Consider the following 12376-nt stretch of genomic DNA (forward strand, 5'->3'; position numbering starts at 1 on the left):
ATTATTTGTTAGGGACAAACACTTGTAGTCGCGGAAACACCCCATTACGAGTGTTTGGAGGGACCCGGGTGGCGTTTAAGGACATGTAATGGCACTAGGGACTTGGAACTTGAGTTTACTCCCCATGAATAAACTCATACAAGAGTTTTTGGTATAAAACACCCATTCCCCATGAGTTTACAGCCGTAAACTCATGGTGGGGTAGTTTATGGTGCAAAATGGCTTCAATCACTTAGGGATAAATGCTAGACTTTGGTTTAAGGGCTTGGAATAATTTTTAAACACCAAATGGACATACTTAAGGGAGCTTACGGCCTTGGCATGGAGCCTATGGCTGTAAACTCTCAAATCCCCATGAATAAGTGTTCTTAAGGTCTCAAAGTTAATCACATGTGATTCTAAAAATTCCTACAAGCCTTAAAATGATTTTTGGACACAAAATGACATACTTTTAGGAGTTTATGGCCATGGATCACCTTCTATGGCCGTAAACTCTCAAATGAAGAGTTTTGATGTGTTTAAGGTCCTTAAACTATTTTTGGTTGGTCCTATGATTTATTCCAAGGCTTTTGGTGGTGTTGGATGGCTTTCTAACACCTTGAAATTGAGTTTACACCATGTTTTAAGGAGTTTACGGCCCAAGCACATGCCTTGGCCATAAACTCATATAAATACCTCAAAAATTATGTTTAAAGTGTTCCAAGGCTAAAGCAATTATTTTAGAAGTCATATCCATGTCTTATTGGGGTTTAGGAAGGGTTTAAGGGCTTAAAAACCCTTTAATAATGAGTTTACGGCCTAAACACCATCCTTGGCCGTAAACTCATATACATGTCTTCAAATTATAGTTTAAGGCATTCTAGGTCCATTCCATAAAGCCATCTAGCCATATCTAAGGTCCAATTGTGGTTTGGAAGGGTTTTATTGCTCTAAAAATCCATTTCAAATGAGTTCACGGCCTAGGACTGTTCCAGGGCCGTAAAATCATGAATGTGGTCCTATTCCATGTTTTGAACTCGAATTTGAAGGCTAAGGAGGTTACATATCAAGTTAGGGAAGGTACCTCAAAGATTTGGAGCCTAAAATTGATGATTTGGACCCTTAAACTTGGATTTTAGGAGAGAGGTTAGAGAGAGAGAGTAGAGAGAGGAAGAAAAAGCTTCAAATGAATGTTTAAACACGTTTATATAGGTCCTAAAACTTGGACACGATGAAATTCTACCCGATACCGGCATTAAACAGGGCTTTAGGTCGCACCCGATTAAGTTTCCATCACCCGGCGGGGACGTTTCTAAACTTTTTGAAATAAGTGTTTTTGGGCTAGTTTCATGAGTTCCTAAAAGGTTTGGACACTCATTGGATTATAATAAACATATAAATTTATTTAATTTAACCCAAAACGGAAACGAAACAAATTGATTAACGGCGTATTTTACGGGTAGAACGGGTTTTTCGAAAATGGAAAACTTCAGGTTGTTACAACATAAGCTAAACATATGCTAACGGATCCTGTCCTAAGGCCTCGCCTATCTTGGGCCTCGCCCTTGTCCTGCTTCTGATGAGTCATGGAACCCCGTCCACGCTCCTACTGATAGTGAGTTACGGGCCCATCCCACACTCACTCCTTCCCTAACTTAGGCCTCGCCCCTGTTCTGCTGCTAATGAGATGTGGAACACCATCCACACTCTGCTATTGGTAAGGTACGGGACCTCGCCCACACTCACCTCCCTACCAGGCACATACATGTATCACACAGACAACAAGTATAAACTATCATATAAACCATTCCTTGGGCACCCGCCCACTATCATTGGACCTCGTCCTGAACAATGTCTTAAAAACCGGTTTTTTAGTTGAACTGGTATGGTGACCGGTTCCCGGTTCAACCGGTTCGACCGTCGGGTGAACCGGTTTCTATATTTTTCATTTATTTTTCTATTTTCCTACACATACATACATATAGAAATTATGAATTTGATTTTTACAAGTTCAACATTAAAAATACACATAAAAATAAGTTGTAGATGAATTAAAATACATTAAAATAACACATAACCATTAGTTTTAGTGTTTTACATCAATCCATATACGTCAAAAAGAAAATAAAGTATAATACAGAAACAAAATATAGTTTTTGATGAATACAAACACATCAAAAATATTTGTAACATTTACCATATGTTTTTATTTAGAGAAAACTAAATAGATTTGAAAAAAATCACCAAAGTTTATTATGTAAATGGTTCTTTTTCATGTGTTTTTATTCGGTTGAACAGGTTCAACCGGTTTTTTCTAAAAACCGTCCGTTTCAATCGGGTTTAGAAATCAATGTAAAACCGGTGATAGTTGAACCGCTCCCTCTCCCGGTTCCCGGTCCAACCGGTTCGACTGGCCGGTTTAAACCGGTTTTTAAAACATTGGTCCTGAATATCATACTAACATACTGTGCCTAGGGCTAACCCTCGGGTCTTCTACTCATATCTACATGGGCCGACATTGTGGCCTTAGACCCATTCACACAAAGGGAAACTCACGTGTACTTGCTGAACTTGCTGATAACCCCTCTAGCTGCTGCCCGACAACTCTCTGAACTCCTGCTCCACTAGCTCCCTGAGCTAGCAATATCAATGCAACACTTAGTCTAACTGTCCCTCGAAAGTCAACTAAGTCAACTCTGGTCAACGTCAAAGTCCTGGTCAAAGTCAACCTTCCAGGTCAACCCTACTCGCCGAGTAAGCCTACTAACTCGCCGAGTTCATATGCTCAGAGCCCTTCCATTCGCGACTCGACTCGCCGAGTTAGTCCATGACTCGCCGAGTCCACCGATTGCCGAGTCCAGACCTGTCCAACTCACCGAGTTCCCGCTCAACTCACTGATCCAAGTCTTGACTCGAAGGGTTTGGGGTTTCACGACGTGACTCGTCGAGTCCAAGAACAGACTCGCCGAGTCCAAGGCAATCTTCAACAGACTCGCCGAGTTGTTCTTCCAACTCGCCGAGTTCCTGCCCAACTTCAACCAACTCGCCGAGTCCACCCATGTTACTCGCCGAGTCGCTCCAGTTCTTAATCCATACAGTGGCTTTTCGAGCCATACAGGGGCTCCAAATCATAGATCCACACTTCCAAAGCTCAATCCTCACGTAAAGTTGCAAAATTTACGTATAACTAAAGAGATCTAGGCTCAAAACACTCTAGGGCTAGGTTTAGGGACAAAAGGGCTTCACCACCCACTCATCTTCTGATGCTTTACGACATATTGGACCATCCCAACACTAGATCTGAAGTGGCAACAACATATCTAAGCCCCAAACTTGAATTGGGTCTCAAACAACCATAAAACCCCCAAACCTCATAACAAAATAGATCTAGATGTAAAGGAGGGAAGATAGCAGCTTATTACCTCCAAGATGAACACAAACTGAAGTAGATCTCGGATCTACACCTCCCCTTTGAAGCAACCTTCTTGATCTTCAAGTTCCTTTCCAAATTTTCCTTCCTCCAAAGCTATTTCTCTCAAAAGATGGAAGCTCACACGAAATCTAGGGTTTACAGGTTCTCTAGGATGATATGGAGGCTGAGGGAGGGACATAACACCCTTTATATAGGATACAACTCCCGGGATTAGGGTTTTCCTCGTTCAGACCAGACTCGCCGAGTCCCCTTAGCCGACTCGCCGAGTCGGTCACTTACTCCTGAACCCGGATCCCGCTCGGACTCGCCGAGTTCCGCACAGGACTCGACGAGTTGACCCTTTGACTTAGGGTTTTCTTTCCTTCTTGGCCTTCCTGATTTTGGGTGTTACATGCTCATAAGTTCTGAGCATTGGATTCAACCCACGCTCACTGGTATCACATCATGGAATTTATCTCGAGTGATCGTGAGACGATAATATCATATAAGTCTTCAAACCTAGAGATATGACTTGTTGCCTATGAGTTAGTTATGCATTGATCGTACGAAACCGCATTGGTAACTCGATGTTATAACGTACTTTTGTGTGTGATTCAACAAGTAGTAGAACAAGCATATGAGTCGAATTTTACCTGTTCCTTCTTAGATTAGAAGTGATATCTGGGCCCCTCGATGATTTTGTTTTGACCTATGTACCGGGCTTGGTCAGAATTAAGTTGATGTGTTCAATTAAGTTCTTTGTCAAACAAATCGGAAATCGGGAAACAAACTGCTGGACAATAAGTAAGACATTGTTCCATGTATTTGTCCGGCTAATATCTAGAATAGAGGATTATATGATCACTTATCTTAAATGGCGTATCATCATCTTCTCAGTTCCGAGAGACCTTGAAAGAGCTACGATTGCTGATCGGTTCCTGAAGTCATACTTACAGATATAGTTATTAGACTTATCCAAGTGGGAGACTGTTGAATAAGGTGTCTAAGTCCATACCTATATTTGGTATGTACTTGACTCGACCCGGCATGGTCCATTTGGGTTGCATGGCATCATGCATTTGGATAGACTTAATGAGAGAAATAACACTTGTGGTTTATTAATATATTATAAGTTCTAATATATTAATAGTATTATTTAATTAGTATTTATCAAGAATTAATTTGGAATTAATTAAGTGATCAAAAGATGACTAATTAAATATATGGGTTGATTATGTAAATCATCCATAACTTGTATAGTGGGCTAAAGGCTCCATGGATTATCAAGTTGGGTTAAAACCCATAGGATGCTCCATGGGAGTTACAAACCCATGGGTCATGGAAATGAAGAGTCATGTCACATTAGGGTTTACATGGTATAACCCTAGATGTGACACACTATGTAAAGAACATGATGCACACCAAAATCGGTTACACTAAGAACAAGAGAGGGAAAGCCGATTTTTGCAAGTGTTATACATACTCTAAAGTTATTCCAAAGCATTTGGTGTTGTGTGAAGCATTTGAGGCATCACACTTGGGGTGCTAGGCTCTCAAGGTTTTCAAGGAATCAAATCAACTATAATTTATGTAATTCTAGCCATATTTTTATGTTAAAAGTTCCCATGTATGCTAGATAGGATTATGAACCTTGGAAATCATATTTTGCATGTATTTTAGACAAACATAGATCCAAGGTTTTCTAGGGTTTCATGTACACTTAGGAGTGTTAGAATTCTCAAAACCCATCAAAAATGACATCTATCAAATCCTCCCAAGCTTGAACCTTACTTGCCCTCAAGTAAGAAAAAGATAAAACATTATAAACATGTGAAAAGATGTAGATGACCTAAAAAGAATTTAGGATAAAACAAAGGAAAAAAAAATACTTCACTCGCTTTTTGTTCACATTATCAGATTTCACAACGATGGAACTCTAATAACATCACTACCTAGATAACAGTCTCAATACCTTTATTGCAAATTTAAATTTTATATTTAAAGTCAAACCAAGCTTAAGCAATAGTTTTTACGCCAAATAAAATTCGTGAAGTGTATTTTTAAAAATAATTTCATGAAAATTCATTTATAAAAGCTTAGCTTGACCGACCCCTCATTTTTTCTGAACTCGTCCAGTAAATGCGATAAACTCCATTATGGATAGAAAATCCAAGCTTACCCCTATGATTCCACTATCGCGGGATCAATCTCATTATACCACACATCTTCTTTGTTTTGATCAACTCTTCAAATTTAACTTGCTTGCTTCTTGATTTCGACTTGAACTTGACATGGATTTGACTTTGAATTGTAGATTTCTTCAAGTTGTTTGATATACCATTTCTAACATATAAATTGAATGGGCGCGAATTTTTATTTTGAGACCCACTATATCTTCAATAATTCAAAAATGATAATAAATTGTTGGTATAATAAGAGTTTCTTTCCAACCTCAAAAGGCACAGAAACTATAAGGTTCAGTACTTCAAGGAAAAATAAGGGTTATCCAATCTAGGTACTTTTTAAGACATTTAAGGAAATTATTTCTAAAATATTGTTTGTTTTCTGGGATAATGTCATAAAAAGCCTTAAGTTTGGTAGAAAATATCGGTTTTACCTTTCGACGGATTTTTGGTTCGTTTATGAAACAAATTTGTCATTTTTTTTGCCGGTTTTGCCCTTTTTACCTGTTATAGCAGGCTTCCAAGTTACCATAAATTATTTTTTGCGAAAAAACTCTTAAGTTTACAAATATTTTGCAAAAAAAAACTCTTAAAGATTAAAAAAGTATAAAATATAAATATATATTTGAAATTTGGTAAAACAAAAATGTTTTTAAAAATTTAATTATGAAAAGTTTATATCAATATAATATAAGTTTTACTATATTTCTTTTATGAAACCAAAACTGAAACATATTTTTAGCTTATGTACGGTAATTTTTATATTGGTTCGATATAAACTTTTTATATTTAAATTTTAAAAAAGTTACTTAGTTTTATCAAAATTTGAATATATTCCTTAATTAATACTTAAACTTTTCAAAATAAAATTAAAAAACTAACGTTATCTAATAACTAACTAAGCTAAAATAGTTAAGCATATGAATAATACAACATTAATTAAATTTAATTAGATGTTTAAAAAAAAAGGAAAATAAAAATATTTTATATGTTTAAAAGGTTTGTATTTTAGAAATAATAATGTAATATATTTTTCATACAAACAAATATATTTATATAATAAATTAAACAAATACATTTATATTTTATATGTTTAAAATGTTTATGTATGTGTTTTAGAAATAATAACTTATCCAACTATATATATTTTTTTAAAATATGATAATATTATTATTTCTGAAATACAAAACTTTTAAACATATAAAATATTTTCATTCTCCTTTAAATAAAATTTAATGGAAATAATGTCACCATATAGTGACTATATCACCTCCAAAATTGTTTTACGTGCGATGAATATATACAACGAATCCAAAAAATATGATACATTATTATATTTGCAATACAAACCTTTTAAACATATAAATATTTTTATTTTCCTTTTAAAAAAATTAATTGAATTTATTTATCATATTATTCATATGTTTAACTATTTTAGCATAGTTAATTATTAGCTAACAATTGTTTTTTTAATTTTACTTTGAAAAGTTTAAGTATTAATTAAGGAATATATTCAAATTTTAATAAATAGATAACTTTTTTTAAAATTTAAATATAAAAAGTTTATATCGAACCAATATAAAATTTATCGTACGTAAAGCTAAAAATATGTTTCAATTTCATAATATAAGTCCAGTAAAGCTTATATTAGTTTGATATAAACTTTTGACATTTAAATTTTTAAAAACTATTTAGTTTTATCAAATATTGAATATATATTTATATTTTATATGTTTATAATTTTAAGAGTTTTTTGCAAAATATTTGAAAACGTAAGGGCTTTTTCGCAAAAAATAATTCACGGTAACCTGAAAACCTGCTACTACAGGTAAAAGAGCAAAAGCGACAAAAAAAATGACAAGTTTGTGGTATAAACAAACCAAAAATCTGTCGAAAGGTAAAACCGATATTTTCTGTCAAACTTAAGGTTTTTTATGAGATTATCCCTTATTTTCTCCATCCCACACTTCCCATGTAAAAATTATCTGACTCATATATTGGTTTATATTGAAAACTTTTAAAGACTTGAGAAGATAATTTTTAAAATTGATTCTAATGTGACTGTTATTTTCGGTTACTATCACACTTCATCTTAATAGTGCTATCTAATGTAAATAATATCATTATCTCATGTAAAAAAAATATTTATATTATTTTTTTATTTTTGATATTATTTTCGAAATTTTTTAATATGCAGAAAATAAAAAACTAAAATAACTAGAAATAAATTTTTTTTGGGGGTTTTCCCTATATTTTATGAATGCAGAAAAAATAAAAAGGAAAATATTTTTTGGATTTTTCGAACTTATTATGCAAATGCAATGCAACAAATAAAATGCAAAAATGAAATTATAATTTGAAAAATTTAGCCTAAAAAACTGAGAATTTAAAATTTTTAAGAAAAAATGCAATTTTTTTACACTTACCCCTTCCCCAAGTTTAAAATGATGCATTTTCCTCAATTCTAAGAGATGAATGAACAACTCAATAAAGCATATAAAAGCAAAAAAGTGCAGCTATGAATGATTGTACCTGATAAGTTTGCAGAAATTCTGACATTGACGATGAATGTTGGCGAAAAATTTGAATTTCAGCAACTCTGTCGATTCTCTTATTTCCCCAAGCTTGCTTGGAACTACGACCATCTTTTTATTGAAAGCGTAAAAAACTAAAACTAAAACTACTCATCGGGTTGCCTTCTGGAAAGCCGCTCATTTTTAAAGTCATTGGCTCAACTTTGTTGAACCAGATTTACGAACTGGTATGGTTGGGACTTCTTTGAAGCTCAACTCTCTTCCTTGTCACTCCAAATCCCTTCAAATATGGCAAAATGGGTGGATATGGAACTTGTTCAGCAAACTGGAAAGACTCATAATTGTTTTCAGATAAGTCTTTAAGATTTTTAAATTCTTTCTCTTTTTGATCTTCTTTTTCTTTCTAGAAATCTCCTCTTTGAATTTTTCATATCCTTTTCTTTTCATATTTATACCAGAAATCACATTTCCCTCTTTTTCTTTCTCCAAACCTTTTTTCTTTTCAGATTCATCTCTAATTTTTCCTTAGCAAAAATCAAATTCTCCTTCACCTCCTCAAGCTTTCCCTTTTCCAGCTCTTCTGATATGTGTGATAAATTCCTGTCTACAAATTTTTCTTGCATAGAAACATTAGAAAACTCACAGAAACCCTCAGATAAAGGACTACTGGTATGCAGATAATTTACAAAAATATTATTAGAAGGAATATTATCTTCATTAATTTTAAAATTAACCACTTTCTCAACAAATCCATTGAAATCATGCCATTAAAAACAATTATTTTTGTTTTTGCAGTTTTCATAAATGGCCTTCACAAAATGATAGAATTTGTATCAGAAGTGTCCAAATTACCCATGTCCAAAATATAAAAATTAGCGGGAAACATCAGATTATCCACTTGGACAAGAATATCTTCCAGTACACCTTTTGGGTGTACTGTTGAGTGGTCAACCAACTGGATAATTGTCTCGGTCTTTTGTAAATTTCCCATTTTTAATTTTTCAAAAACAGAAAAAGCAATGACATTGACTGATGCACCAAGGTCAAGTATGATATTTGAAAATGTAAGGTTCCCCAATTTACAAGGAATAGAGAAAATCCTCGGATCCTTATACTTTGGAGGTAAACCCTTTTGCAAAATGACAGAAATATCTTCGTCAACTTTGATAGTTTCATTAAATTTCATTTTTTATTTGAATTGCATAAATCTTTTAGAAACTTGTCATATCAAGGGATATGGTGGATAACATCCAAAAGTGGAATATTTACGTCAACCTCACGAAAAAAATTCCATAATGTCATCATCCTCTTTTTTGCGCTTCATATTCTTCAGTCTTGATGGAAATGGAGGGAGGGGCTTATACTCTTTTAGATTCTGCTAGACTTATCTTGGAGATTCATTTTCTTCTAGCTTTTCAGATCCTTCTTCAACCAACACCTATTCATACGCTTCCTCTTCTTTTTCTGTTTCTTTTACATCTCCTTCTTCTACCAGAACTTCTTCATATTCCTCTTTAGCTTTTTTTTTTCTGGTTCAGATGAGCTCGCGTCCTCATACCTTTTCCCACTTCTCAATGAAATAGCACTAACATTGTGCTTTAGATTATTTTCAATGTGACCCGGTAACTTTCCTTGAGATTCTAGATGACCCACATAAGTGGCAAGTTGAGACACCTGATTCTTGGTACTAGCTATGGTTTCGGTCTTGAATGCTTTGGTGCTCATGCAAGACTCTTCACTATATATTCTATGGCCACATTAGAACTGTTGGGTTGCTGATGAGAATTTTGGTTCTAAAAATTCAGGTTCTAAAAGTTTTGCTGTTGGTGATTCTAAAAATTGGGCTGGTAATTTGGCTGTTGCTGAAAACCCGGAGGATGTTGAAATTGCTGTATTAGATGAAATTATTGTTCTGATAAAAATTAGGAGGCTGATTATTAATATTTTGTTGCTGGTATCCTCTGACAGCTTTGACTGGAGCAACATCTACTTGTTGAATCGAACATATATCAGTAGAATGGTTTGTCTTTAAGCAAATTCCACAAGGTTTCTTTGCAACTATTTTTTCCTTTGTCAAGAGCAGAACAACTTTTTTCAGTTTAGATATATGAGACTCTAGATGACCGTTGCTGACTTCCTTGACTCTCATTAGTTGATCAGGATACCAATCATCTTCGTTTCCAGAATGTTTCAACTCTATTGCTAAGTTCTCGATCAGCTCCCGAATTTCATTTGGTGTCATGTCACCTAAGGAACCACCATTGGAAGCATTTATCAGGTGCTTCTCCATGGGTGTCAAACCTTCAAAAAAGTAATTATAGAGCTGATAATCGTTGATCCCATGTTGTGGACACTGAACCATAAGGTTTTTAAATCTTTCCCAGTAAGTGTGTAAATCTTCTGTTTTTCCTTGTTTGATGCCAAGGATTTCACTCATGAGACTGGAAACTCGCGTTTCTGGAAAATATTTTTCTAAAAGCATCTTCGCAAGTTCTGTCCAAGTGGTGATGGAAGCATATGGGAGTTCATATAGCCATTATCTTGTTGAATCTTGAAGTGAAAAAGGGAATGCCCTTAGCTTTATCTGGTCTTTAGTGACAACATGAGGCTTCATTCCTGAACAAACCACATGATAATCCTTAAGGAATTTATGTGGGTCTTCATTCTAGACTGCGAAATGTGGGAAGAAGATGTATCAGCCCAGATTTCAACTCAAAGTTCTGGGCTTACGGAAAAGTAATGTAAAGGGGCTGCTGATTGACTTCTTGAGTGACCCATTCTCTGAGAGTATTTTCTGCTTCTTCTCCACTCATGGCTGATTCTTCAGATTCGGATTATGAAGAATCTGTGGTTTCAGATTTAACGGGAAAAGGGTGGGAAATATTTTTTATAAGGACTATCAATGGGTGAAGATGGGGATACTTTCGGAAAACACAAAAAAGTTAGGTCTGGTGTGTTCCATAAGGGAGTACCTTGTGGTGTGGAGATTTCTGGAGGTACTATAGATGATGATGAACCAAAGAAACCAGTTGATTGTTTTCTCTTTACTACTTCTTTCTTTAGTTTCCTTGTAGTTTTTTTAAATTTCTAGATCAAAAACTAAAGTTGTACCTAAACGAAAAATTCTGGGGATAAAACTATTAGAAACAACTGTGTCCTGACAACGATGCCAATTTGTTAACACGTTGTCGCGAGCGTATTAAGCAAATAAAATTTCACTGTTGGTTTCACTAAAAATATAACACAGGGTAGTAGGGTCGAATCCTCAGGGACATAGCCTAACGATAATGTCTTTTTGCATCAGGCACATTCTAGTCAAAACAGAAATTATAAAATGGGGATTTTGAATTAACTAAATAAAAAACTAAAATTTACAGTGATATTAAATTAAACGAAAATCAATATTAAAAACAATTTCAGTTCTGCTACGACTTTCCAAATGATGTAATTAATTCAGATCTGGTTACTCAAAATGCATTCTATCTAAGCTGGTACCGAGAAAAACTAACAAGCTCTAGTATAATCTCTTTTAACTAAATTAGTTAATCAAAACAAGCTTTTTGAATTAACCCCAACTTTTACTGTTCAATTAAATAAGCTCTTAACTAAAACAGAAAAATTGCATTAAATTCTGTGTAAACTTCCCAACAATACCCAATATTTCTCACAAGCTTGGAAGCATAAAGATATGATTTTCACTTTATACCAGAGTTAAATCCCAACATGGAACCAATCTGATACTTGTTACTAATTACCAGCTGATAAGAATAATTACGGATTCTATTAACTGATTAATGGAATGATAAAACCCTAGCTAGGTGATTAGACTAACAAAAATTAAAAATAAAACGTTCTTTAAGCTCAAAACGGAAAAATCTAGATAGAAACACAAAAAAACCCATATCTGGAAACTAATCACATGAAAAGTACTAGTCTATGCAGAACTGAAAACTAAAGTTTTAGCCGGACATAGCTAAAAACAAAACTAAACTACTAAAAAGAAACATTTACTGATAAATCCAGATAAACTAAACGAATGAGATGATTCGTAGTCTTCAGATCTCCAAAAGTCGCTGAAAAGTATCAGAAATCATATTCAGATGGGTATTCTGACGTCCAAAATCGTATTTCCCCCGAATATCATAATGAGGGTCATATTTATATGTGACACATAAACTTCCAGAAAAAGAAACCGAAAAAATGTGATCGTAGGTTTTCATAAAAACGTATATCAAGCCGATTTAATGATGTACATTGCTTTTCTGAGC

General features: G+C 34.3%; 1 protein-coding gene across 1 annotated transcript; it reads right to left on the reverse strand.

The window, feature by feature from the left end:
* Positions 1-8569: 8569 nt before the first annotated feature.
* Positions 8570-9294, reverse strand: LOC145050958 (uncharacterized). Its single transcript, XM_078999122.1, has 2 exons — positions 8961-9294; positions 8570-8712 (listed from the first exon to the last, which is right to left on the reverse strand). Exons 1-2 carry the CDS (start codon positions 9292-9294, stop codon positions 8570-8572), a joined length of 477 nt encoding a protein of 158 aa, XP_078855248.1.
* Between the last annotated feature and the right edge of the window lie 3082 nt (positions 9295-12376).

This window comes from Lactuca serriola, chromosome 5 (genome assembly GCF_051521515.1).
Source record: "Lactuca serriola cultivar US96UC23 chromosome 5, Lser_US96UC23_V15, whole genome shotgun sequence".
Classification (NCBI taxonomy): domain Eukaryota; kingdom Viridiplantae; phylum Streptophyta; class Magnoliopsida; order Asterales; family Asteraceae; genus Lactuca; species Lactuca serriola.